Source organism: Acartia tonsa, chromosome 2, assembly GCF_053477335.1.
Source record: "Acartia tonsa isolate MP-2025a chromosome 2, ASM5347733v1, whole genome shotgun sequence".
In the NCBI taxonomy this organism is placed as follows: Eukaryota; Metazoa; Arthropoda; class Copepoda; order Calanoida; family Acartiidae; genus Acartia; species Acartia tonsa.
In genome coordinates, this window is record NC_137261.1 from 46608952 (window position 1) to 46635941 (window position 26990).

A 26990-nucleotide genomic window follows, 5' to 3' on the forward strand; every position below is an offset into this window, starting at 1 on the left:
CTTTTCCTTAATCCTGAGCTTATTGTTATGTCACCTCAATTGTATTTGCTTCAATTTATGGTGGGCCCCTCCCCTTCCGTTGGGATAAGGGGTGTATTTGTCGTGCTGAAGGCTTGGGGTCAGATTGTTTATCAATGCATTGTTATATTACATCTAGGTTCTATTTTTGGCTTTATCACAATACACAACAAACTTGTGTTCTATTTTTGGCTTTATCACAATACACAACAAATTTGTTTACCAAGCCTTGCCCATAAATCTATTGTTCAGCTTTCACACTAGGGTGGTAATCCCTAAAATCTGATATAATATCTGTTTTTCTAGATGGGTGGCTGCGCTGTAGCCTCTCAGAATACTTGGAGTTAACGTAGTTTTTCTTCTGCTTGGTACACTACACTCGTATTTTCGCTCACAGCTCGCAGCTATTTGGCTTGTTTCAGCCTGTCGGCGGCAGGGAATGTCCCGTCCTGCAGCGCCGTGTATCCGAATCCGGCTGGTGGCTACGAAAGGGACTATACTCAAATTATATGTATGATCCCCCCCTCTTATATTGAACAAAGAGCAAGGTAAAGAAAAAGATTTCTATAGAACACATTTTTCAAAACTTTTACACAGGGATCGACGTCCGCTAAGACCTTTGACAGATTTTCATTATAGTTTTTGGATTAGGACAGAAAACGAAGTAGAGTATTTTCACAGTAGCTTTTGATACGTTATTTTAGGTCAGGTTAGGTAAATGTTAATGATTGCCTTGCTAGGTTAGAGCCCCCAGGAGAGGAAAGAAAAGGAGAAAAGCTACTGTGAAAATACGACGAAACCCGCTACTTCGTTTTCTTTCCATGATCGAAGATTATAATTGTTAGTAATATGAAAAAATGGATGAAAACATCAATAAGTAGCAGAGTACAAAAAAACATGGACTGACGAACAGACAAAGTTGTTTCATCAGCGGAAGGCAGTCCATACTTAATATCCTTCTTTTGATATGTTATAAAATAAGTTTTGTAGATGAAAAGTTAAGAAGATGTGTAAGATTGTTTTTAGTATTTTAACGCTACTCTTGACAACATTCAAGACTTGTTGAGAATTCAAAAAAACTGTAAGATATTAACAATTTTATCGTAATATTTCATTTTATCATTCTTAATTATAATTGATGTTTTTTTGTCAACTCAACATGAGAGTTATAAAATATCAATTTTGTAAAGACATACACTATTCTATTCAGGTAAGGAGGGGACATTGGGCTGTTTTTTAGACAAGACTCAAAGTTTTTAACGTTTCATTATACATTGACCTAAGAACTTTGGGGACTTTTAGAGAAGTTTGGTTGGTTGGTTCATTTAGATGAGTGTTCGAACGTTTGAAAAACTAATTGTTATCTACTGAGGGGATAGTTTTGTACCATCATTGGGGATGTAAATTTATCGGCCATCGTCTTATCCCTTTAGATTCCTGATTCTATTCCTTAACAAATTTGCTAGAACTAAAAGTACCATTAAATAAATCAAGAAATAAGCTTAATATCTAATTATAAAGATTCTATAATAAAAAGTCTTGTGTTGGATAAGAGGGCAGTGTGTCTTATTCTTTACCTATTTCTGACACACAAAACTTTCAAACTTATTAATGTCAGACTTTTATACGTGGAAATGATTATATTGTAAAATTAAATCATCTTATTTCTTACTTTGCACCTAGAGGTCCCTTGAAATACTTTAAAGAGGGTAAAATGTTGACCCAATATTTTAAATTTCAAGTATAAACAAGGATAAAAAAATCAGAAGCAAGGAAATAAGACCAATAACTCTTGTAGAGTGTCAGAACTGCATAAGCAGAACATTAATTTGCAAGTCTATACAAAAGTGTACGTAAAATTGCGTAAATACTGTATGCAACAAAAGGACATACTTTTTTCAGCGTATACAATTATTGAATCTAAAATGGTTGCACTAAAAAAAGAGTACAAGTCAATTTATTGTAATTGTTTTATTTCGTGACTGTACCACTCAATTTAATATGGTTGACACATTCCAATCAATATCAATACCCAATCAATCAATCATTAGACTTTCACATAAGTGGCTGCGCCACTAGTAGGTACAGAAAAGATGGATATACAATCCCAAGACCTATATGAAGATTCATTGAGAAATTGAAAAAAAATCAGTACAGCCTCATCATAACCCCTAAATAACAGACCTTACATTTTTTTTACAAAAAGCATAAGTATGAAAAAAACAATATTATTATGAATTATATTTATAAAAAAAAATTTGACATATTAACATTAATTAGAATAGCTATCTTCGCTACTAATTAACACATATTAAGAGACCACATTCCTATTAATTTTATATTTCATACACTCATATTTGTTGTCAAAAGCGAAGATTTTCTATGTACGTCCGTTTGTGACGGATAGCTCTTTATATTAAAGAACACGTACAAATGGATGATGACATCCTTGTTTGGACAATATCGCTTAACAATTTAGAACTTTTTGAGTACCGCTAATTTTTGATTTGCCGTAAATTATGAACACCACTACAAAGCAAAACTCATATTAATATTTAAATTGGTTGATTTAATGGCTTTATTGACAATATCAGTGTTTAGTTTGATTAATATCATAAATACAATTAACATACACGTTCTCAAATTAATTATTAACCATATTGTTTTGAATTATTTATTAATGTATATGAAATGCTAGTTAGACTTTTTAGTTAAATTCAGTTCGGACTGTAAAAATGCTGATTTAGAATAATTAAAATAAAAAGTTTATCATTTAATGAAATTCATTTAGTCATACAACAGTTTTTAATGACAATGTTTGTTGCATTTACAGACATACAGACAAGCCAAATTTAGGTAGCAGCTAAACTCATACTCAATTATTATTATTAATGACAACATCTTGAGGTGAGTTGATTCATGGCCATTTTTATAAGTTGCTTTGCTAAGGTCACGGAAATTCTGCCTTAAATAGATCATATATAGAGAGGTTTTATGAAAGATTTCATAAAAGCAAAGTTGTTCAAAATTTTAAATAAATAATCTTTGCTTTTCTTGTCATGATTATGCGGTAACTCCTAGTGGATGAAAATTAAACTTGAAATTTTCAAATCTAATTTTCTCAAAAACGGCTGCATTTTAGATTTTATTGAAAAGTGAAATGAAGTTACCTAACCTAGGGTAATGAAATTCACTATGTCCCAATTTAGGTTCTGACGCAAAAGTCAAAGCACCTTCAAACGCACAGTGCCATAAGAAGCGACGCACAAAAAATCATGGAATGGACAAACAGCCAGAGTGAGTTGTACAGCAGATGTTCAGTTCTCATAACAATAAAAAAAAGAGAAATAATGTCCAAAATCTCAAAGAAAATCATGAAATCTTAAAAAAATATCTCATGACCGACCGACAGAGAGACAAACCAATATGTAGATTAGTTTCACATATGTATGACTTACTGGACATCTCTTACTACAAGAGTAAACTTAAACTTTTAAAACTACAATTGGAAGTGGTAAGGATCGACTTCACCCCCCTCCCTCCCACCTCAGAAGCATCTCGAGACCTTTAGGGGCATAGCTGCTAATTTTTAAATAAAAAAAAGCATGAGGATTTAATAATTTATTAAAAAACATCAGTATATTAACAACAATCAAGATGAAGCTTTCATTGATCTATCCTTGTATACAAAATCCATCATAATTTATTGGCAAACATCAGAACATTTAACAATATCTTTTAGTTCACATTTGTCCTCGGTTATATCATTACACACCTCTCTACTCGTACACACATCTGAAATATACATATTGTACAATATGTTTAGCTTGCTAACATGGAACTTATTTATTGGTCAGTTATTTCATCCAGTAGGAGGGAAGGGGATAGAAAAAAGGGGATGGAAGGAGGGGATTTTAATAGCCTGCTGCAAATTTCACTCCATTAAAGAACATGAAAATCTGGTGTAATATCCAAGTAATAATTTATCCATTTGTAGATTCATTTTTCAATAATTTAAATATCAAAATTACCTTTCTGAGGGCACACAAGGACAAGCTGTGTCTTGCAAGCGCCGAGTTCACAATGATTTTGTAGAACTTGTTGACAATATCCAGGCACACATGTTTCTACAGTCTCGCATACCTTCATAGTAAAAGATAAATTTCTATAATTATCTGTCTGTATGTCCGTCTGTCTGTGTTTCTGTCTGTCTATCTATCTATATGTATGTCTGTCCGTTTGTTCGTCTGTATATATTTCTGTTTGTCTAACTGTCTTTCTGTCTGTCTTTCTGTCTGTCTGTCCATCTGTCCATATGTATGTCTGTCTGTTTGTCTATTTATCTATTGTCTGTCTATCTGTCTGTCCGTCTATCTGTCTGTTTGACTAACTGTCTGTCTGTCCTTCTGTCGTTTTGTCTATGTGTTTGTCTGTCTGTCTCTTGTCTTTCTGTTTGTATGTATTTGTCTGTCTGTCTGTGTACCTGTCTCTGTGTTTGTATTTCTATCTGTATAATCTATCTGTCTGTCTAATTTGTTTGTCTGTTTGTGTACCTGTCTATGTGTCTGTATTTATATCTGTAAGTCTATCTGTCTGTCTGTCTATTTGTCTGTTTGTTTGTGAACTTGTCTGTGGGTCTGTCTGTCTATTTACCTGTTTAGTGCTTGGTTCACATACCAGATCCTTTTTCTTGTTACACTCCATTTTACATATATTTTCTTTTACTACTTCTGCCTAAAATTTAACAAAATATGATTCCTAGGACCAAAGGGTAAAATATTATTGCCCAAAGCATCCAAATAAAATATTGAAATACATGTGTTTAAGTTAATTTTAACCTCTTCATAAATATTAATAAGACTTTTATATGCTATTTTGGTCATCTGTCTGGTTTTTTTGAGCTTCGCTTTTAAGGATGTTGTTATCCATTTCTTTGTATACATATTGCCATTTATGCCTGTAAGCCACAGGGAAATAAACCTTTTAAATGTTAAAAATTAGCTGGAAGTTCAAACCTGACCCAAATATGACAATATATACCTCTTTTCAAAACAAATTTCCAATGAACACAGTAATAGTGTCTGACTGATTATGACGTAACAAAAAAATTAGCCAATGAGAGGCCGTTATTGACCAATGGTAAAATTTATAATGGCCTTTCATTGGCTAATTTTTTTGTTACTTCATAATCAGTCAGACACTATTACTGTGTTCATTTCCAATGCATCCAAACGGGGTTTGATGTAAATGTTATTCTCGTGCCCTGCCATTTTGTTACCTGAACCTTGTTGAAGGTGTTAATCTTGGAGGTTGCAGAATAGGTTTTCAAACTTCTATACTTCTTTCTTTCTTTTCTTTCAATAACTGGTTTTCTTTGTTGGGCAACAGGTGGGGTGTAAATATCAGCAATTATACCATTTAGTTTTCTCCCTTCTTGAAGAGAAAATAATCGACCGGTTCGCGTAGATCCATTCTAAAATAATTGATATATTATTACTTGGATGTTGCACCTGATTTTCATGTACTCATAAAGTGATGCTCGCAGATGGATAAAACAACGATACCCCCATCCACTACCTTTACCCCATCCCCTCCCTTCCTTCAGGATGAGCGAAATGACTAAAAAAATTAAGTCCATATTAGCAAGCTAAATTAACAACAAATTTTCCAATGTCAATATATCCACGTATATCCTATATCCACCCTAAAATGATGCATCAAGAATAAGTAAGTCTCTAAGTAGCGCAGCATTTCTTAAGTAGTATGGCAAAAACGAACATTTTACAAAAAACATTTAACAATAAAAAGTTTTAAAATAACATGTTTAGTAAATGTAAGACTTAAACAACACTTCTATTAAAAAAAATAAGTGACGAGTTTATCAATAAAGATTAGTTATGTTGCAATTGTGTCTAAGTGTTTGTGTTAGTGTGTGTTTACTTGTCTAATAACAAGGATGGCGACATCCATAAAATTAAAGCTTTAAAATAAGAAGAAAGTACAAATAAACAATAACTCTTGTAGAGTGTCTTGATAAGCAAAACACTTTAAGTCCAAACAAAATTGATCATAAATATGTGGCCCAATTACGTAAATGCAGGATACTGTAGAAGGACATACATTCATTTTTAAGATTTAATTATAGATATTTTTCATTTATAATATTGGACATTGTTGTCCAAGGAATCGACATTGAAAAAATGAAATGAATAGGATATATTATATCATACAAAAAGTTGTTTTCAAAATCAGCATGTTTTAAAGGGAGGTACAGACTTTCTGGTAACGATTATAGAGTTGTTATACTTTCCAAATCGTACCTAATTGTTATAGAAATCATAATGCAAAGTTTGAAATCAATAGGACAATTCTAACCTGTTTAAATTAACGAAAAGAGCTAACTGTAACGGTCGGAGGGACTGACCCTTATTATAGAGAAGCTTCACTTTTAATAAGTTAGGTATACCATTAAACTGTTGCTTTCGAACGTATTTTATTGTAAAAAAATACCTTGGAAAAACTCAAAAATAAAACAAGAACCAGACAAAATTTCATTTTCAATGTTTAATGATTTGAACAGTGTATGTCCTTGTTGTTCAGGCGTCCAGAAGGAACTGAGGGACAGTAAAACCTTATGCCAAAGTCAATAATAGTCTCAAGAAGATTAATCATGCTCTATTTATAGATTTTACTTCAAACTATACAATAATTGTGATAAATCTTGCAATAAAGTAATAGGTAGGTAAACTTTCAAAAAGTTTTTTTTCCAAAGGACATCTAAGCTATTTATTTTCACCCCTAATTTTTTTTTTTGGGGGGGGGATGATAGGGGTAATCCCCAAAATTTTTTTGGGTGCCTATACCACCCCCCTCAAAAAAACACTGAGCTAGTATTTATATGGAAGGTAGGTGGGGAGTAAACAAACTTCCCCTCCCCTCCCTTGCCGTCCATGGTGTTGAAAACGGAGCAAATCTATAACTACTATACTGCTTGTCCGTCTATTACTTTTTTATATTTCAAAACCAAAATTGTTAAAACAAATATAATAAAAATAGCATTTACTTTTTTACGTGATATCACTAGATTTACATTCAGACAGAAAAATGTTTGATAAAAGTTTTAGATAAAAAAGATATATTTTTAGAACAGTGGCGTGCACAGATTTTGCCTGCGTATGCTCGAAGTGAACCCGAAAATTTTGACACTTTCTTACTAATTTTGACAATCCCCTTAAAGATGACGGGTAATAAAAATCTGAAATAGAAATGACGCAAATGACGCAAATTCTGACGCAAATTCTGACGTTTATCTAAAAATGCAAAATATAATAATAGCTATTAAAACAATTTTCAAGCATAACTTTTATCTTATTAGGATAACAATTAAATAAGAAAAATATTTTTACCATATGAAATTCGTGATCAAACACCTAATTGAAAAAAAATGCAAGACATAGCTTTTATTTTAAGAAAGACTAGGGGCAACGGACGCCCCCAAGAAGCCTCTAAGTGTTCTTAAGGTGGGAGGGGGATAAGTCAACCGCCCTTCTACTTTTTAATTTGAGTTTTAATAAGAAATATTCAGAAAAAAAATTTGGGGGTGTGATTTTAAATTGGGAGGGTGGAGATACGCTCTCCCAAAATAGTTAAAAACCTTCCCTGTACCTAAAAAAAGCTTAATTGCAAAGGAAAACCAAACAGATGTCATTTTTTAACAATTTTATAAAAAAAATACATTGGCGCACTTGTATAAACACCTTATCGCTAACAAGTTTTGAAATAGATAATCCAGAACCATCCAGTTCAAAGGGAATGGAGAAAGAGAGGGGGTGAATCTATCCGAAAATAGTTATGATCGAGATCTTCCTTCATCCCCCTTAAAACCAAAATCGAGAGGGGGAGGGGTGGGTGTAATATACTTACTTTATTGTTAACCTTCTACATATTCGACTTACTCTAAAGTAAAAAAGGACGTGTATTTGTTTAGCTTTTTAGAGGGGGGTAGATTCTTGTCAAGAGGGGTGAAGGAGGGTTAACACAAAGCAGGGGTGTACCCACCCCCCTAAATTTTGCCAGGGGGGTGGATACACCCGCCTCATATGCACGTCTCCAGTTTAAATTTTGGATTGTCCTTCTAAGTATAAAAACCAATATTGTCCAATCAATGATAAATGAAGGATATTGTTAAATTTTTCTTCATAATGAGGTATTAATTGATATTTTAACAATCAAATAATTGATGACCAACACTAGAAACTATTGTTTTATACAAATTTCTATTTGTTCATGATAAAATAGAATATTTCATAGTTTAAATTGAATAAAAGTAACAAGATGTCTGTTTGTGTTTCTGTTGCATTGGATCTCGCTAATCGCTGAATCGAAATTGGTTCTCCTTTACAATGTAGCTTCTCACATGTCCTGCGAAGGATAATAACTATTTTGGGGTAGAATACCACCACCCTCCCAAGAGATATCGCCTCTTAGAAAAAAATTACTTCCACCCTCCCACCCCAACCTCTCAAGGGCCCAAAATTTTCGTAGTTGTACCTTATTAATGAAATTTAATTTTTATTGCATCTAATTGTTTAAAACATTAAGTCAAATATTGGTCTTTTTCTTTTAATAGGAAGAGTTAGAAATCCCTTTGGAAGGTTTCAGGTGTTTCTAAATTTTAGGTGAAAAATAATAAAAGAGTGGGTGGATGGGGGGTGGAGTAGGAAGAACTTTTGTAAACTAATTAATTGTAACTAGAAATGCAAAAATTAACATCCTGGGGACTTTTGAAATGTTTGTACTGTTCAAATAGGATAGTGGACAATTTACTGCCACGTCTCGCGGTCGTAGCGGTCATGCGTCATATTTGAAGGGTAACGCAAATTTCAGATCTCGTTTTTCGCTGATTTATCTTCATAAGATAAAAGCGATACTTGCAAGATTATTTGATTCGCTATAATATAAAGATAATTTTTCTCAAATCGCGAAATCATGGATCTGAAATTTGCGTCACAACCCCGCCCCCCCCCCCCCCCCCCCCAACCTGAAAGGGGGGAAAAGAATAAGGGAGGGGGTAGTACCGGTTACAATAATGTTTTGTTGTCTTGACTTTTATTAAAACTCTACCTCAAATAGATGGAATGTGGGGGGGGGGGGGGGATAATGCCCATTTCTTTTTTGGGGTATAATAGTTCGAAAGGATGGAAATTCTCTGGGGGTTGGTCTACATGTTTCCGGGTTAAAAATGGGTTGGGTTGATTACATTCAGGTGTTTTGAAAGACAAAAACTAGAGACCCATAATTTTTATTTATTTAATAGACCTCTATACTTCCCCCCCCCTCCCTCCCCCTGCAACAAACCTATATTTTATTTTATTTTGTAAAAAGTTGTATCTAGTATCTGCGGGCCTCTTATCTCGAGGAGTTCATTTGAAAAAAATAAAAAAAGTTAGCAGAGGGGGGGGGGGTCAATTAGTCTAATATGTATAAGATTATACAAGGCGCTCTAAAAACTCTCTATTATATAATCATTTAAACAATCATCTTGCACAAAACCTTCCGAGATCAGGGATCTAAAGGGATAAGACAATGGTCGATAAATTGATGTACATCCCCAATGATTATACACAAATATACCCCTTCTGTACATTGTATTCATTGTTTTAAACGATTGGACACTCAACAAATCAACTTACCAATTAAAATTCAACAAAAGTACCCCTAGTTGTTGGGTCAACAAATAAGAAAACGTTGGGGACTAGTGTAATAATCAGCCCAATGTCCCCTTCCTCCCTGTCATCTAATACTGTAACTAATGACTGCATTCTTCATACAACCACGGTCTAGACACTCCAGATACATAATTGACACATCTCAATTTAGAGCAAAACAGACAACCAACCAGTTGATTGTTAGATCTTTATCAGAATGTTCTGTCAAAATTTCTATTAATTGTTCTATCAATGTAATCATGAAGTTATTATGTCTCTGAATAATGTAATTTAGCTTGCTGATGTGAACCTCAATTATTGGTAAGTTCGTTCATCCAGTATGAGGGTAAGGTATTGGGTAAAGGTAGTGGATGATGGGGATGTCGTTATTTTATCAGAGTACTCGAAAATCTGGTGCAACATCCAAGTAATAATATATCGATTACTGCGAAATAGCCGACACATTTGAATAATTAATTGTTGATAGAATGCGTTTCGACAAGGATTCCTAACGTTGCTAATTTGCTGCGTGAATGTCATAGTCCTGACATAGCACAGTTTTTGAAATGAGGGCAATTAAACTCTTTTATGCAAAATAATTGGTAACCAAGTCATTAACTAAGATTCACAGCTTTCCCATTTTATCAACCTAAATCTTTTTACACACACACATAAAAACACACCTACACACACACCCTAATATTTTAGGCCTAAAGTCTATAAATTACAGGTGTAAAGAAGGTGTTCTGGGTGTAATTTTAGTGATATTTAAGGTGTTAAACAACCCCGGAAACGACTTTAACTCTGTCAAGTTTAATTTAATCCAGAGAACTTTTCTAATTTAGGCAAACTTGGGAAAAAGTTCGCAGATGAGAATTGTAACTTGGCCAGGGATACAAATATGATTTATAAAACATTTGTTGAGAAATATAAATTGGAATAAATTTTTGTTGATTATATATAAGTTTAGACCACTGCGGGGCTACCCTGTACTTAATGTAAAATATATAAAGTAGAAAAAAACTACCCTACTTCCTTATTTTCAATCTATTTTAAAATAAGGTTCCTGTGCTCAACTTGGCATTTCGAGGGAAATGCCCAAGATAATAATATAATAATATATTAATATAATTGTAAACTTGCTTCGTTGCATTTAAAAGGAATAAAGATTAGTTAAAAATTGTGTTTTAACATAAAATTCTACATCTTACGAATTATTTTTGATAAAAATGCTACATGCCCACAAAGTTGGTTGTTTTATATGTGTTTTTAGTGTGAGTATGTTTTCCTTTTTGGTTTTGATAACAACATCAAATATACAACAAAGAAACTAGTAAAGTAGTAAAGCAATTCTAAGTGTTAATTCTTAATTCTGCACCCTAATTAATAATAATGCTGTACCCTTAGCATCTAGGGGCTATGTTATGATGCTTTCTAGGACAATAAGGTCCAATATTGTAAGCATCTCTATAATTAAATCCTAGGAATGAAAGTATGTCCTTATACAGTATCCGGTATTCACACAATTTTACAACAAATTTATGTTCAATCATGTTTAGGCCTACAGATTTATGTTCATTTAATGTTCCGCTTATAAAGTTCTCACAAGTTCTAACACTCTACAAAAGTTTTTGTTCGTTGTCCTTCCTTTTTATAGTAGAGCTTCGCTTTTGTGGATGTTTTTATCTTTTTTCTTTATAATTGATATTTGTGCTACTGAAAGTTGGTTTGTTTAAAAAATCAAGATTATGTAGTAAAATTGGCAATAAAATTTATTGGATTTAAATTAAAACTAAATCTTTAAATTAGGTAAAATTTAAAGTTTGGAATTTAAAAGTAGTATTTATAGCGCAATTAAATCACTTTACCACCCACAATGATTGGTTTAAGGTGTTTTTACGTTGTAGTTTAACAGCATTCTAAAAATCAGCAAACAATGGTCTTAGTCGAATATAACTCCTAATATCAAACGTTATATCTTAAATAATGATATTGATTTTTTTTGGATAAATTCTTTGTTTAAAAATACAAAAAAGTTAAAATTTATTTCCAGCTTTGCTTTGAATCCGATTAATATCAGCTGGACTAGAACCGGTTCTCGCCATACTGAAAAATTTAGTATAGAAACGTATTACAGACAAGATAAAAATCATAAAATTAATACCAGTTTTGTTAGCCTTGGACTTCAACTCCTCGGGGCTAAGAAAACTGTTTTTAATCTTATATTTTTTCATTTTAATGTCAGCGGAAAACCCTCTGTAATGCGATGCGATAAATAACTATTATATTTATATTTATGGTAAGAACATTTAATTTTAAGATTTTATTTTATTTGAGTTATTAATTACTAATCCATAATAATTGTAGACAGCCTGTTATTATTAAATCCAAGATTTATTACTTTCTTCAAACAATGGATATAGGATATACTTGGATATATTGACAGGGAAAATTTTTCGTCAATTTAGCTTGATTATATAGACATCACTTATTGGTCAGTTCGTTTATCCAGTTGGAGGGAAGAGGATGGGTTTAAAGGGTTATCGTTATTTTAGACAGTTTCTAGCATCAGTTTTTCAGAGTACATGAAAATATGGTTCAACATCCAAGTAATAATATATCTATTCTTCAAACATAACCTCTACAAATTTAGTTAGATTGGTAGTCTATTGATAGGAAGGGTGCATAAAAAGGTAAAACCATCCAAAAAAATGATTACGTTGGTTGAGGGGGGGGGGGTTAGAATATTTAACCCTTTTAAATTTTGCCCAATACCTAAAAATTTTGGGGATGGTAAAATAAATTTATGTCATTGTTACCTTTAGATTTTATGAATTTTAGAATTTATTGAGATATTGAGCTTTACTTGTATGGATATCATCATCCTTGTTTTCAGATACGTAAAAAAAAGGAATCCGTGTAGAAAACATTTTGGATATATTGATGAAATTTAGAGTTGTGGCGAGTTGAGGGGTGAGGGGGAAAAGGGGTTAATGAAGGGTCATCATCAGATGGACAATGATAGATTGATAGTTTAAAATCAAAAGGGGGAGGAGATAAAAGATTTGGAGTTGGTAGGAGGGTGGGGGGAGGGCTAAAGACTTAAGGGCAAAGGTTGTTCTAGGGGTTAAAGATGGCGTATCAATACATTTAACCTCCATTACACTTTTTATACTTTTATATTATGGATGGATTTTCACTTGATATGTAGAAGATAAATGGGAATAAAAAAGGAGGAATGCGATCAGAATAAGAAAAGTAAGAAAAAAGGAGAAAAAATATTGAGAAGGCGGAAAAAGAGAAAGAAATATACAAAGAATAAGAAAATAAGAATTGGATAGGAAGTGTTGTAGATATTTAAAAAAACATAATCACATAGGACTTCTTTAGTACACCTAATATAAATATCCTAATATAAAACATACAGCATGCCTATCTGTTTGTCCGTCATTTAAATATCCGCGAAAAGCAGTCTATAATACGATGCAATAAATAACTTTTCATCAATTTACCTACCCTGGAAATATTCAAATAATTTTAAGAAGATCTTTGGAGGAATTTATTATAAGATTGATGGTATTTTAAAGGGGTCAGGGGTAATCATTATTCACTTCTTTCAACAATATTCTTCTTACATTTTTATCAATATGAAAAATTATCTTTTTAATTTAAATTTTATAAAAAAAATACATTTTATTGGTAAGTATTTTATTTACCGCAAATAGTCATGATTTAATAGCAAGGATGACAACATCTATAAAAGCGAAGCACTGAAACAATGGGGCAAACGGACATTAACACTTATATAGTGTCAGAATTGAATAATCAGAACATAAATGTATAAGAATCGAAGCAAAATTGTAAGTAAATTTATTGAAAAACTGCTTGATTCAGGAAATTGTTTAAGGACATACTTACATTTTTAGGGCTTGATTAGAGAGTTGCTTTGCTTATAACATTAAACTTTGTTGTCCCAGGAATCAACATACAAAAAATCAGATCAATCGGTTGATTAAATCAGTTAAAAATTGATGTTAAAAAAGTAAAAAAATCAACATGTTTAAAATGGACGTACGGACACTCTTGTTATGATTATAGAGTTGCTACGCTTTCTAAATCGTTTCTAACTACTAAAGGAATCACCATGCAAAGTTTTAAATCGATAGGACAATTCTAACATGCCTAAATTAACGAAAAAAGCTATCCGTTTGTGACGGACGTACGGACGGACGGACCTACCCTCATTATACAGTGTGATTTTTTTTATGAGCACTTTTTTGAAAGCAATTTTACCCCACTTATAGTTATCAGAATTTAATGATCAATGGCTTATTTTCTTCGTTTTTTAAGGGAAATTATGAAACAACAAAAAAAATTACAGTTTTTGTTAAAAAAGTACAGTAAAGTTGAAAATTAAAAACTTAGGTGTCAACATCTAAAAATGGTTTTAGCGCATTTTTCTTATGTTCAAATATTCTACCTTTTGCAAGAATGGCTGCAAAACGCTTCAAAGTTGAGATATAGAGCTATAAATTTATACAGATATTATTGGGGACATGTACTAGAATAGGTTAAAGTTTGAAGGCCATATCTCAATTAGGGAGAAAGTACTGGCCCCCCAAAGTCGACTACTGAAAATCAAATTTTGAGCATAAGAAAAATGCGCTAAAACCATTTTTAGATGTTGTCACCTAAGTTTTTAATTTTCAACTTTACTGTACTTTTTCAACAAAAACTGTAATTTTTTTTTGGTTGTTTCATAATTTCCCTTAAAAAACGAAGAAAATAAGCCATTAATCATTAAATTCTGATAACTATAAGTGGGGTAAAATTGCTTTCAAAAAAGTGCTCATAAAAAAAACACACTGTAGAAAAGCTTCGCTTTTAAAAATATATTGTTTGTATTTGAAAATTGTAATAAGCGTAGCATCTCTTTAAAAACCACTCATTAAATACCTCCATATCCTAATATATCAAGTAGCAAAGTTTTTTTTTTATCTGAAGCTTAAGATCTCAATAACTACTGAACCGATGGTGTTATCTTTTTTTGTATAATCTTTACATATGTCAAGTAATAGTTTTAGGTTATTTATGCCGTTTCGATCAAACAACCCCTGAGGGTAGGGGGTCAACCGCTAGTTATGCATATAAAAACATATTTCTGATTAATATTCTGTCACTCTTTGATCGCTAACGTTAGTTTGTCCGACAATTTCAGCATCGTTTTCATTAATGTTGTGATACCCTTGTTTCTGCTATAAAACAGTGGCCATTATGAGCTTAAGATGTTGCTATTTATAGCTTTCACTAACAAACCTTAATAATTATAAATAAAGCTTTCAGATAAAGGAATTGGCAAATGGACAAAAGAAAAAATACAATTAATTCATAAATTAAATCTAACAAAACGAAAAACTTTATTTAAATGAAATTTAATGTTTCTATTATTTTTTAACAAAGTAACCTAATTATTAATAGCAATCGGTTTGTCATTAAAGGTTATTTTCTTACGGTCGACGTATTAATTGATTAGCTTTAGATTATATGGGTGATGTGAAATAATGTAAAACATATTTCTATTTATTTCATCTTAAATGGTGACAGCTTGTCTTGTTTTTAGTGCGCAACTTTATGATAAAATTTTAGCTCACTTACTTTTCTGAGTTGTCCTGATTTCAACTTTCTCCCCAAGACGTTTCTATTTTTAGCCAATCTTAACAAAACCAATCTTAAAAACGGTTAGTTTATCCTTAGCTTTCCATCAAGATGAAAGTTATTTTATTATTAGCCGTTCTAACCGTGGCTGTTAACAGCTTTAGCCTCAGAGACAATATTAGAAGAGAATTTGACCATGCTGAACGTATGATTGACCACTTGGGCGAGTTTGTCAAAGAGAATGTTAATACAGGATTCTTTAGAAACTTGTTAACTTTCAAAGAAAGATTGGTTCATGATGTTTTGAAAGCTACTGGCCTAATGCCTAATTTGAGAAAATCTACGGGAAAATGCACAAGAGATGTTCTCAAAACTCTTCCCAATGGAGATGTTGTGTATGTTAGACAAAATGTGTGCAATGATACACCTACTGAAAACAATGTTGACACAAGTTTAAACTTGCCTGTAGCTACATCTACTTATTCTACTTCTTCTACAGCTGTTACTGAAGAAGCTACTACAGAGGCTACTACTACTGAAGCTACGACTCCTAATAATTTTACAACTGTAGAAGAAACATCAACTGAACATACAACACAAGAATCTAACACTATTAAAAACCAGGTAATCAAATTTTAAGAACTTAATATTAATTGGATAAAAATTTTACTCCTCCCTTTATTGTTACCTATGAATTTGACTGGAAAGGAACAATTATAAAAGAATTTTCAGAACTACTCCTTCCACATTTCATTCCTATTCTCCGCCCATTTTACCTTTCTTTTGATGGAATTATTATATTTATCACTAAAAACAACTACTCCGCCCCTTAAAAAAATTAGATATAATTCCCACATAGTTTTATTAAAAATTTACAATTGCGGCATTTATTTATAAAATTATACTTATATAGTCTGAAACTTCTACAAGTTTCAGTTTTCGAAGAAACTTGGATTTGTTTCTTTGACTTTAAAGTAAGCAAAGGCAAATTGCAAAAATTATAAAAAATCAAATAGAAAATTACAGTTTCATTCTAAATCAAAAACAAAAAAAAAACATTACCCGAAAGCAAAACATCAATTTAGGTTAAAGTCCCTTAAAACTAGGGACAAAACTAAACCCACTAGATATAACTCTTTTAATCTAACCTATGGTTAATTTTTATTTTTTTGGTTTTTTTTGTTTAGGAGAAAGACTGTGAGAAAGAAATGATATGTCAGAAGAAAAAAGAACTTTTGTGCAAACCCAAACTATCTAAGGTAATTTTTCAAACCAAACATTTCTTCTAGCGTAGCTACTCTACTCAAGTCCGTTTTTCTGTTTTTGACGGTTAAATGTATTAAATTTTCTTTTTTTTTAAAGAAAAATATTATTTAATTAAAATATTTTAAAAACTAGCTAATTTACCCTCTTAACTCTTTTTTAGTAGCGGAGCTACTCTATAATTCCAAACGTTCATGTGTCCGTCAGTCCGTAAGACACGAATTTCGGGAAGCTTGATTATTTTGTCAACATAATTACCATCATTACGGAGCATAATTGACTATAAAACATATATGGCGGCTTTGGCGATGTAAACTAAGGCAAAAATACAGATACAATTAAATATAGAGTAGTTGTACTTGCTTAAAAGTTCTGTACATTTTTATTCTTGTTTAATTATTGTAAAATTTCATAGAATGAATGTAGAATATACATGGATATTATGTCAGGGGAAAATTATCATCTATTAAGGTTACTAATATGGAACTCATTTATTGGTTCGTTTGTACATCCAGTATAAGCAGAGGGAATGGGGTGGGTTGGAGGGTATCGCAATTTTAGCCCTCTGTAAGTTTCACTTTATTAGAGAACATTTGGTGAAACATCCAAGTAATAATAAATTCATTTCAGAGATGTGGGGAGAGGAAAGTGAACTGTCGCACAGGGCCATGCCAGGAGGTACTGAGAAATATTTGTGATGACCTGGGACAATGTGAAACAAAGCTGAGTCTGCAGTGCTCTGAACAAGGTTTGTTCTTGATAAGCGTAGCTAAAATAAATTCTATTTATTATTCAATACAGTATGGCTTTGACTAACAAGTTCTTAGCTTATTTAAATTCTATTTATCTATCTATCCAGTACGGCTCTCAATCCGATGCATTTCCGCTGGACCAAAACAAGCTCTCAGCCATACATCTTAAATTTTTGAACTAATTCCAGTTTTGTTGTCACAGAATGTGATAAGGCCCAAGCCTTAACTAATTTGAGCTAATTCGGAGGGGGAGGGGAGGGAGAAATAGCATAAAACCAACCCTTGTAGATACTTCTATATACAGTCCATTCGTTTATGAGATCTTTTAAGACAATCAGAAACAATTTCTACATGTGTAATATTAAATTCAAAGAAAAAAAGTAAATAGAATGAACCTGATGTACTTTTAGAAATTTGCGACACAGAAAACTACTGCACAGACATAGAAGAATCAGAGTGTAAAGTAGAGGATGTCGAGAAATGCGAAGAAGGACCAAATTGCAAAATTTAAATATTTTTAAAGAAGAAATTATGAAATAATCATGTAAAATAACTATTTATTATTATGTACTTTAAAACCAAGTGAAAATAAATCATTTATGTTAGTATTTTTTTTTAAAGCGAAGCTTTTCTATAATTAGGGTCGGTCTCTCCGTCCGTTAAGGTTAGCTTTTTTCATTAATTTAGGCATGTTAGAAATTAGAATTTTCGATTTCAAATTTTGCATGGTGATTCCTGTAGAAGTTAGGTACGATTTAGAGAGTGTAGCAACTCTATAATCACTACCAGAATGTCCTTACGTCCATTTTAAACATGTTGATTTTTTTACTTTTTTAACAACAAATTTGTATGTGATCTAATTATCCGATTGATCTGCTTTTTGGTATACTGATTCCTTGGACAACAAAGAATAATATTAAAAGCGAAGCAACTCTTTAATCAAGTTCTAAAAATGTAAGTATGTCCATAATCATTCTCCCGTATCAAGCAGTTTTTCAACAAATTTACTTACAATTTTGCTTTGATTCTTATACATTTATATTATTGTTATTCAGTTCTAACACTATACAAGTGTTAATGTCCGTTTGTCCTACAGTTTCGGAGCTTCGCTTTTATGGATGTTGTCATCCTTTTTTTGTTGTGTGTTGTGTGTCTGTCTATACCGAAAGATTTTTTTAACCTTCCCAAGAGAATTCGCAACTTGATAGTTATAGGCTATTTTGTTTTTAGATTTAAGCCTTAGTACGGCTTAAGGCTATTTTCTGTGTCCTCTTTTAAAGACATAGTCCCTACATTCTAAGGGAGTAGTCACTAGTGTATTTATACATATAGTAGCTGTATTTCTAAAACAGTAGTTATTTGTAAATTATTTCTGATTTTCTGTTATATTTCTTATTATGCACTTTTTAAAGGTGTCAATTCTGATTTAAAACTCATTTTTTATCTTTCTCTAATATAATTTTAAAAGCGAAGCTTTTCTACAATTAGGGTCATTTCATTCTTACGCCCGTATCAGAAAGCTCTGTTCGTAAATTTAGACATGTTAGAGTTGTCCTATCGATTTTAAACAGTTAGATACAATTTAGATTAGATTAGATTAGATTAGATATTTATTTTATGACACACATAACAAGTAAAAATAATAACAGTGTTATAATACAGGTATTAAATATTCATATACAAACAAAAAAATTGAATATGAATAAAATATTAAGGACAGATCAAATAATAATTATGTACAGTGTCAAAGGACTAAACAATCTCGTGAGAGGTAATATTGGATAGCCTTTGCAATAGATGATATACAAGTTTAAAGAAAATAAAATAATAATTTAGAACGCGTAGCAACTCTGAATATCATTACAAGAAAGTCGATTTGAAACAAAATCATTTTGAGCTGGTTTTTGATTCCTTTTTTTACTACATTATTCACTTCTTACAGCTACTTAATTTTATTTTGTAGATTATTGTCCTTGTTCTGAACTTAATTATTCTTGTTTAAATGCACTTTTCTTTCTTTTATTTTTGTGGATAGAAAAATGCATTGTGAATAAATCTAGAAATTTATCTCAGCAAACGAGAAAATTTTAGGATTTTAGGGAAAAAAATCTTTGGTAGAGAGACATTTACTTTGCATTATAATTGAAGGTAAAGATTTAAATTTTTTTGCCTTCAAAAATAGAAAGTAAAACAATATCTGTCTGTCCGTCCGTCTTTCTGTTTTTCCTGTTTGTCCCTTTAGATCTCAGTAACCAATTAGGTTGTGCTTTTTAGAGAAATTCCTTCGTAATGAATGGTGTTAGGCCTCCCCCCCCCTCCCAATAAAAAGGAAATTAATATGAATAGATTTATTGGGGCTTACTCACCTTTTTGGATGAGGCCCCTTATGACCACGGGATAAGTTTAAATTCAAAATGTAAATTTTAAATCTGATTGTCTATAAGTACACTAATATTACTGTATAAAAATGTGAAATCACTGTTGTAGCTAGTTTTGAGTGATATATTTTTGTGTATTTTTCTCTCACTCATTAAGAAAGAGGAATTTGACCGGATTTAGCGCAAGCAAAGAGGCGTTCCTACAAAATGGAAAATTTTTCTTATATTTTTTAGTGCTACTTTGTAATCAACTACTGTGCGTCTGTCTGTCAGACAAAGTAACATAAAAACAATTCTGACATAATTCGTAAAAAAGTTGAATTCCTATTATTACTGCGAATTTTAAAGGATTTAAGTGTCTTTCCAGTATGGCTCCGAAACCAATTAATATCCGCTGGATTAGCAGCGGTTCTCAGAAATACTGGAAATTCATGCATTGCATCGTAATACAAACAATTTTCTATGAACATTAAAGTAAAAATCATAAATATTAATACCAGTTTTGTTAGCCCGGGCTTTTGGCCCCTCAGGGCTAAATAAACTGATTTGTGGTTTAATATCCGCTGAAAACTGTCTATAATACGATGCTCCAAATATCTATTAATGGCTTAAAAAATAGTATGATTGTATTGCCACCATTTGTTTGTCCACAATTTGTATCTTTATCTCAATGCTTATTCTCACAATATGTAGAAAAAGATTAGGCGCGGCATCCGCGCGTATCCGCCGCCGTTTGAATCCGCAGTTATCCATTCCACAGTACAAACAAAACCAAGATGCACAATTTAACCGTTTGTACAGATTAAGCTAGCCATATGTCAAAATTAAAGACATCAGCCAAATCATCCTTTTTACAACATACACAGTGGAGTAGAACTATCTTTGAACGTCTGCAGAGCCCTGATCAAAAGATTAAAAGTTTATTCAAATTTTTATTTCATTTAAACTGTACTTAAATTATTTAGTTAATGCATTTCCTCAATATATTATGTTTAAGTACACATATTTTTCAAAACAAAAGTCTGTATTTTTTGGCCAATGAGGTTTTTAATAGTAAGACTTTAGAATAGTCATGTTATTGACATAAAGTGAAATAAATTAGTCTCAATCCTAATTAGATATTATATTTTCCTAACACTTAGTTTTCTAAATACAAATTTTTTCTTGTCAGACTTTAGAAATATCATGAATAATTGAATATAGATTGTCCTATTTTATAAAGTAGTAAGGTCTTTTGTCTGTAGCTTACGATTTCAACAACTAAAGGACCAATTAAATTCTCAATTTTAAAGAGGCTTTTAATTACATGGGTCCTGGGTAAGTTTTAGGCCATTCTTTTATTCAGATTGAAGTTTATGGATGGTTGTAGAATATAAGTTATATTTAATATCGCCTTATTTATTTTATGCTCTAAAATAAAAGTTTAAATTATTTAAAATTTTGAATCATGAAAGATATCATTTGGTATCAATTTTATGCAATTTTCTACTTTAAGCATTTTTAGAAAAACAAACTGACATAATTTTTATTCTTTTACTTTTTGTATTTTTTTTGACAACATCTTTTATTAGTGAAGGGATACAGTATTTGGATCTTACACCAGATTATCATGTACTCTAATAAAGTGAAACTTGTAGCAGACGAAAATAACGATCAACACCATCCCTCTTTAACCTATCTCCTCTCCTCCTACAAGATGAACGAACTGACCAATAAATGACAGTGGAAATAGCAACCTAAATTGACGACAATTTTTCACCTGTCATATATCCACGCATATTCTACATCAATTTCTAGAGGGGATACAGGGGAATCTGCAAGTGAAATATCAGAAGCCTATGGAATAAAATAAAATCAACCAAGTAATTTTAATTTATTCATCGAATGTCGCATTTTCACCATCTAAATGACAGAAAAAGAAAGTGGGAATCTGCACTAGAAATTTCAGACGTCTATCTGACAGCTAAAAAATCATGAATGAATATTCAGAAAAATGAGTCAAAGCTCATTGGTCAATAGGATTTTAACAAAAGATTCAGCCGACTATCTTTATATCAGCCTAACTCTTTAAACGCCACTTGTGGACAGACAGACATAAAAAGTTTAAAGAAACTTTACTGCTACGAAAGATGTGACCCAAATTACTGTTAAATTGAAATAATTTCAAGTTGTGTAAGAAATAGTTGTCAGGAATATCTCGGAACATTTTTACAATAGCAACATTTTTCTTAGCTAATAGGTGTCAATTCATTACAGCTAAAATCATTTTTGACACATAGCAACTGTAGGCTTTAGTCTGCTAGCTTATCTTATCTTATATTAAAAACTGTATATAATCCATGAAAAAAAATATTATTTGAATAATCTAAGCATTCAATGAGATTTATTACAGAATAATATAATCACTATGAGTTTTAAATGCTTAATATTTGGATAACTCGAGCTCATCCATAGACGTGTATTTCCTATATAGATCTGACACGGATCTTAAAGGACTGGAGCAAACCGTTTTTGTAAATGTTCAAAATTAGAAGTTCTTTTGTAACAAATATATGTATTCAATAAAAGTAACAGGATCTGTGTCTGTTTGTACAAGAGGATTTCGCTAACCACTAAGCTAATATGGTTTTCAATAGGTCCTTGGAAGGTTTAAAACTATTTTTGGGAGGGTACCACCACCTTCCAAAGAGAAATCGTCCATCCAAATTTAAAGATCTTTTGTTATTAAAACTTTAATTAAAAATAGAGAATGGTCGACCCCCCCCCCTTCCAAGAAATAAAATATGACTCCGCCTCAAGAAATTTTTTATTATGTTTAAAAGAAGCTTTTAACTTTATCGTGGAAACAACATTTGAAAATACACGACCTTAATTTTTGTTTTGTTTCTAAGTTAGCAAAACTTTTGCTCACTTTCAAATGTTTGTTAAACAAGTGTTCACATCATTCTACTAAAGACAACAAAGCAGAAAAATTCTAAATTAGTGAGTGCTAGAAAATTAATAGAGTTTTTAATGGCATATTAATGGGATAATGGGATAAGACAATGGTCGATAAATTGATGTATATGTATATCCAATAATGATTACAAAATTACCCCTTCTGTAGATTGCATTTAGTGGTTGAAACGTTTGGAAACTCAACTTAATTAACCAACCAATCAAAATTAAATTTCAGTCTCCAAAGCTATTAAGACAATGAATGAGAAAACATCATTATAAAACTTTGAGGACTGGTGTAATAAACAGCCTATTGTCCTCTCCCTCTCTGCATAATGCAATAGTATTACAATTGATAAACTAATAATCCTTTAAAATGTCCCCTTTAAAAATTAAGAAAATTATGAATTTTAAGAAGGGTTTTAAAATTTTGTGGTAAATCTAATAAATTGACTATTATCAGGGCTCAGCAGTCAAGCAAGGATGAATAAAGTAAGTTAAAGAGCAGAATTTTTATTTGTCATAACAAAGTACAGAAAAAATAAAAGATTATGAAAAATTATGAAAACCTAAAGAAAGTAAACGACAAACAGACGGACAAAAACAATAACTATCTAGAATATATGAATATTTGTCATTGGAATCTTTATGGACAGTAAGACAAAATAAGAAAATTTCAGAGTTTCTGCGCTAATAAAAATCAACAAGATAACTAATCCCAATTATATTATAATTTCTTATTCCGTCATCTTTTTGCAGGATCTGGACGTGTTGCCGAGCCCTGACTATAAATGTAAAACATATAATACATATAAAGAAATATGATAGTTTGTCGAGTTTTATATTTCATATCAAATATGTATTATTCGTTTTATCATATTTAATAGATTTATTATATCCAATTTTAGTTTTCTCAGGCTTATAAATGGAAACAATTATCACAATTATATCCTTTTGTACTCTAATTAAAGATTTAAGAAAATCCAGAAGTATATTTCTCGTATTCATTCGAATCCGGTGGATAGGAACCAGTTCTCATCCATACGAAAAAACTATGTCTAGCATCGTATTATATCCGGCTTTCCGCGGATTTAGAATGTACAATTATAAGATTTAAACCAGTTTTTTAGCCCCTAGGTGCCGTAGGCACGGGCTAACTATACTATTCTCGTATTTATTCGAGTCCGGTGGGTAGGAACCGGTTCTCATCCATACGAAAAAACTATGTCTAGCACCGAATTATATCCAGCTTTCTACGAATATAAAGATGTACAATCATAAGACTAAAACCAGTTTTTTTAGCCGGTGCCTTCGGCACCTCGGGGCTAAAAAAACTAGTTTCAATCTTATAATTGTACATTCTATATCCGTGGAAAGCCATTTATAATACGATGCGAGAAATAACTATTACAATTATATAAAATAGTAAGGTTTTTTGTCTATATCTATCTATACCTAAAGATATTGATAAATACTAAACCAATTAATTAAGTCTTCATTACAGGAAAGCTTCTCAAAGGTCCTGGGATGATTGTAGAATGTTTGATTTTCAGATTTACGTTTTGGTATTGTCTTAGGCTATTTTTCTGACCCATTCCTCCATTCCCCTTTAGATTTCGAAGCCCCTAAATGCTTAAAGTAGTAAATAAGTGTATATAATAAGTGTAAGACTGCTTGGAGACTGATAACAAAACATAACAAATAATATGTATATTTTTTGTTGCCATCTATTGCTGAATTAGCCACCTGATTTGCCATCTATGGTTATTTACAGGGCTCGGCAGTCGCACGTCAGCCGCCTGTAAGCATCAGTGAACTCAACCTTTTGCAATGTTAAAAACCAGCTGGAAGTCTAAACCTGACCCAAATGTTTTGTCGAAACATCATTACAGGTTTTAATTTGAGGCTCAGTCGTGGCTGACGGGTGGCTGCCGAGCCCAGGTTATTTATTCATTGTTAACACTTATGTTATAGTACACACACCCATAAACATGTAAAACGCCAAAACTCAGGGTCGTAATATTTGGATATTCGTTGATTCCAGCTATTTTTGTTAACCAAGAACGATTATGTCTACTATAATGAAGCTATTTGAGATTATAGTACTTACATTTATTGTGAAATAAGTTTACAGTGTATTTACACATTAGAGAGAGTGTAGTAGTATAAACAGCCAAACGGACAGACAGACATTAATATTTGAATGGAATGTACCATTGAGGGGACGGGGAGGTCTTATATCAGCCCTTTATTTCTCAATTGTAGATCCAATAATAGAAAAACAACCTTTTTAACACTGGCAACTTATCTACTCAGTCTACATTCATACTCTGCAAAGAATAGCTATATATAATTCAAATATAATTAGCTGAAAGGTAAGGACACCTTGAGTTGTTAACTTGAGTATAATGAATATGATAATGAGCTAATAGCTGCCTATAACTACTAGGCATACATACAATATACATATATTTATTTGGCTTTCCAGGCATTTATGTACGTATGCAAAGCATTTTAATACATTTAAACAACAAGGATGAAAATATTGTTTATAGCTATCTTTAAAAATTGATACATTTGCAATGTATTTATGCGCTATAAATATGGATGTGCAGAATTGTCGTAAATTTAGGTTGCTAATCAGGTTGTTATTTATCGGTCGGTTCGGTCATTCAGTAAAAGGGACTGGGATGGGTTAATAGGGAGTGGCAGGAAGGAATCGTTATTTTAGCCCGCTGCATGTTTCACTTTATGAGAGAACATGAAAATCTGATGTAAGATCCAATTTCGCCATTCTAATAAGATTTAAGCTAAAAGGTTAAATATGATAAATATTCATTAATTAATTGAAGTAGTCTTTAGTTAAGTTTCAGAATCAAAAGAATGATTCCTACATCCCTAAATTTTATTTTTTGTGTACGATACCTTTCTCCCTGATTTGATGTAATTAGAGCTCCCTTTATCTGCTATATAAAATAGCGAATCATATCCAAATTCGCGGTTTGTTCATCTGTTATTTAAAAAAAAATAGTACATTTAAGAAAATATCAGATAAATTTATTGGTCAGTTCATTAAACCATTAGGCTGGGAAAGGGTAAAGGGGGTAGATTGGGGGGTATCGTTATTTTAGCAAGTCGTGAGTCTCATTTTATATATTTAAATATGTTGCAACTGTTGCAATGATAAAAAAGATTTTAATTGCTAACTTTAATTTTTTCATCCTTGTTACACATTACATGAGAAAATTTTGTAATATATATGAAATATTATTTTTCAGTTAGTTTCTATAGTTGAATTTGTGATAAAGTATTTAATGTTTAAATATTGTGATTATTATTTTGTTAAAAAAAGGTTAAAAATATTCATTAACATTGCTATAAGTTTATAAATCTTACCAAATTTGTTGTTCTTTACTTTTTTTTCTTGACAACCATGGGAATTGAGTTCTCTTCTCTTTTATATAGCTTCACATAGGTCTTGGGGTGGTTTTAAGCAGTTTTATACCTCCATCCCCTGTCCCCTAGATGCAAAGGATCAACCTCTAGTTTTGAAATCACAAAAATATATTTTTTTTTTATAATAAACCTATGAATTCTATGCCATGTCATTTTTAAACTTTTAATTTAAAAATAAGTACATTTATGCTTTATATTAAACTTTATTTTTGCTTTTAATCTTTAGTGGACAGACGACGGGCAAATCTTTTTGGCACGCTACTGGTTGTTTCCATCTGTAATCCTTGTTCCTAATTATCTTATAAATTCTGAGCAATATATTCTTTAAAATGCGAATATAATAAATAAGTTTGTACATTTGTACTTGCAATCTTTATTAGACAGACGACGGTCAAAATTTTTTTTGCACGCTTCCATTTTATCTTTTCATCAATGAACAATAATTACTAAATATTCTGAATCCCTCCGCCATCTTTATTGGATGTGCATGCAAATCCGCAAATATATTTTATTAACAAATCTTTATAACCCAAAAACATTGCCTCGGATAGCCTTTGAGGACGAGATACAACACAAGATCTTACTTTATCTGAACCAAACCTTAGTTAACGATGTGCCTATTTCTATAATCAAACGTCCTCAGACAACCAACCCTTTGATTGCCCGACTTTTGTCTGATAGTCCTAACTGTGCAAGTTAAGGAGTTGCGCCTGTTATGGGGCAAGGCATTTCCCTAATTTAACTATTTATGTCGCGCAACTGACAGATCAGCAGTAGGAACCATTTTTAACGTCTTTAGTTAAGACGCAGTGTCACCATATCAC

The 26990-nt window shown here is 31.7% G+C and overlaps 2 protein-coding genes across 2 annotated transcripts; one reads left to right on the forward strand and one right to left on the reverse strand.

The window, feature by feature from the left end:
* Positions 1–3626: 3626 nt before the first annotated feature.
* Positions 3627–6649, reverse strand: LOC145312827 (uncharacterized). Its single transcript, XM_080152067.1, has 5 exons — positions 6529–6649; positions 5297–5491; positions 4672–4752; positions 4050–4161; positions 3627–3813 (listed from the first exon to the last, which is right to left on the reverse strand). The coding sequence occupies exons 1-5, from the start codon at positions 6571–6573 to the stop codon at positions 3722–3724; spliced, it is 525 nt and encodes a 174-aa protein (XP_080008193.1). The 5' UTR covers positions 6574–6649; the 3' UTR covers positions 3627–3721.
* Positions 6650–15462: 8813 nt separating this feature from the next.
* On the forward strand, positions 15463–18000 carry LOC145312002 (uncharacterized). Its single transcript, XM_080151082.1, has 4 exons — positions 15463–16004; positions 16568–16639; positions 17274–17391; positions 17806–18000. The coding sequence occupies exons 1-4, from the start codon at positions 15492–15494 to the stop codon at positions 17904–17906; spliced, it is 804 nt and encodes a 267-aa protein (XP_080007208.1). The 5' UTR covers positions 15463–15491; the 3' UTR covers positions 17907–18000.
* Positions 18001–26990: the final 8990 nt, after the last annotated feature.

What these genes read in the sequence shown, in the direction of transcription:
- LOC145312827 (XM_080152067.1), bottom strand. Translation starts at nt 6,573, where the DNA reads ATGAAATTTTGTCTGGTTCTTGTTTTATTTTTGAGTTTTTCCAAG. An exon ending in TATTTTTGAGTTTTTCCAAG is followed by an intron (nt 5,492 to 6,528) that starts GTATTTTTTTAC and finishes CAATTATTTTAG; the next exon opens with AATGGATCTACGCGAACCGG. An exon ending in CCTTGTGTGCCCTCAGAAAG is followed by an intron (nt 3,814 to 4,049) that starts GTAATTTTGATA and finishes TGTATATTTCAG; the next exon opens with ATGTGTGTACGAGTAGAGAG.
- LOC145312002 (XM_080151082.1), top strand. Translation starts at nt 15,492, where the DNA reads ATGAAAGTTATTTTATTATTAGCCGTTCTAACCGTGGCTGTTAACAGC. An exon ending in GCAAACCCAAACTATCTAAG is followed by an intron (nt 16,640 to 17,273) that starts GTAATTTTTCAA and finishes AATTCATTTCAG; the next exon opens with AGATGTGGGGAGAGGAAAGT. An exon ending in TCTGCAGTGCTCTGAACAAG is followed by an intron (nt 17,392 to 17,805) that starts GTTTGTTCTTGA and finishes ATGTACTTTTAG; the next exon opens with AAATTTGCGACACAGAAAAC.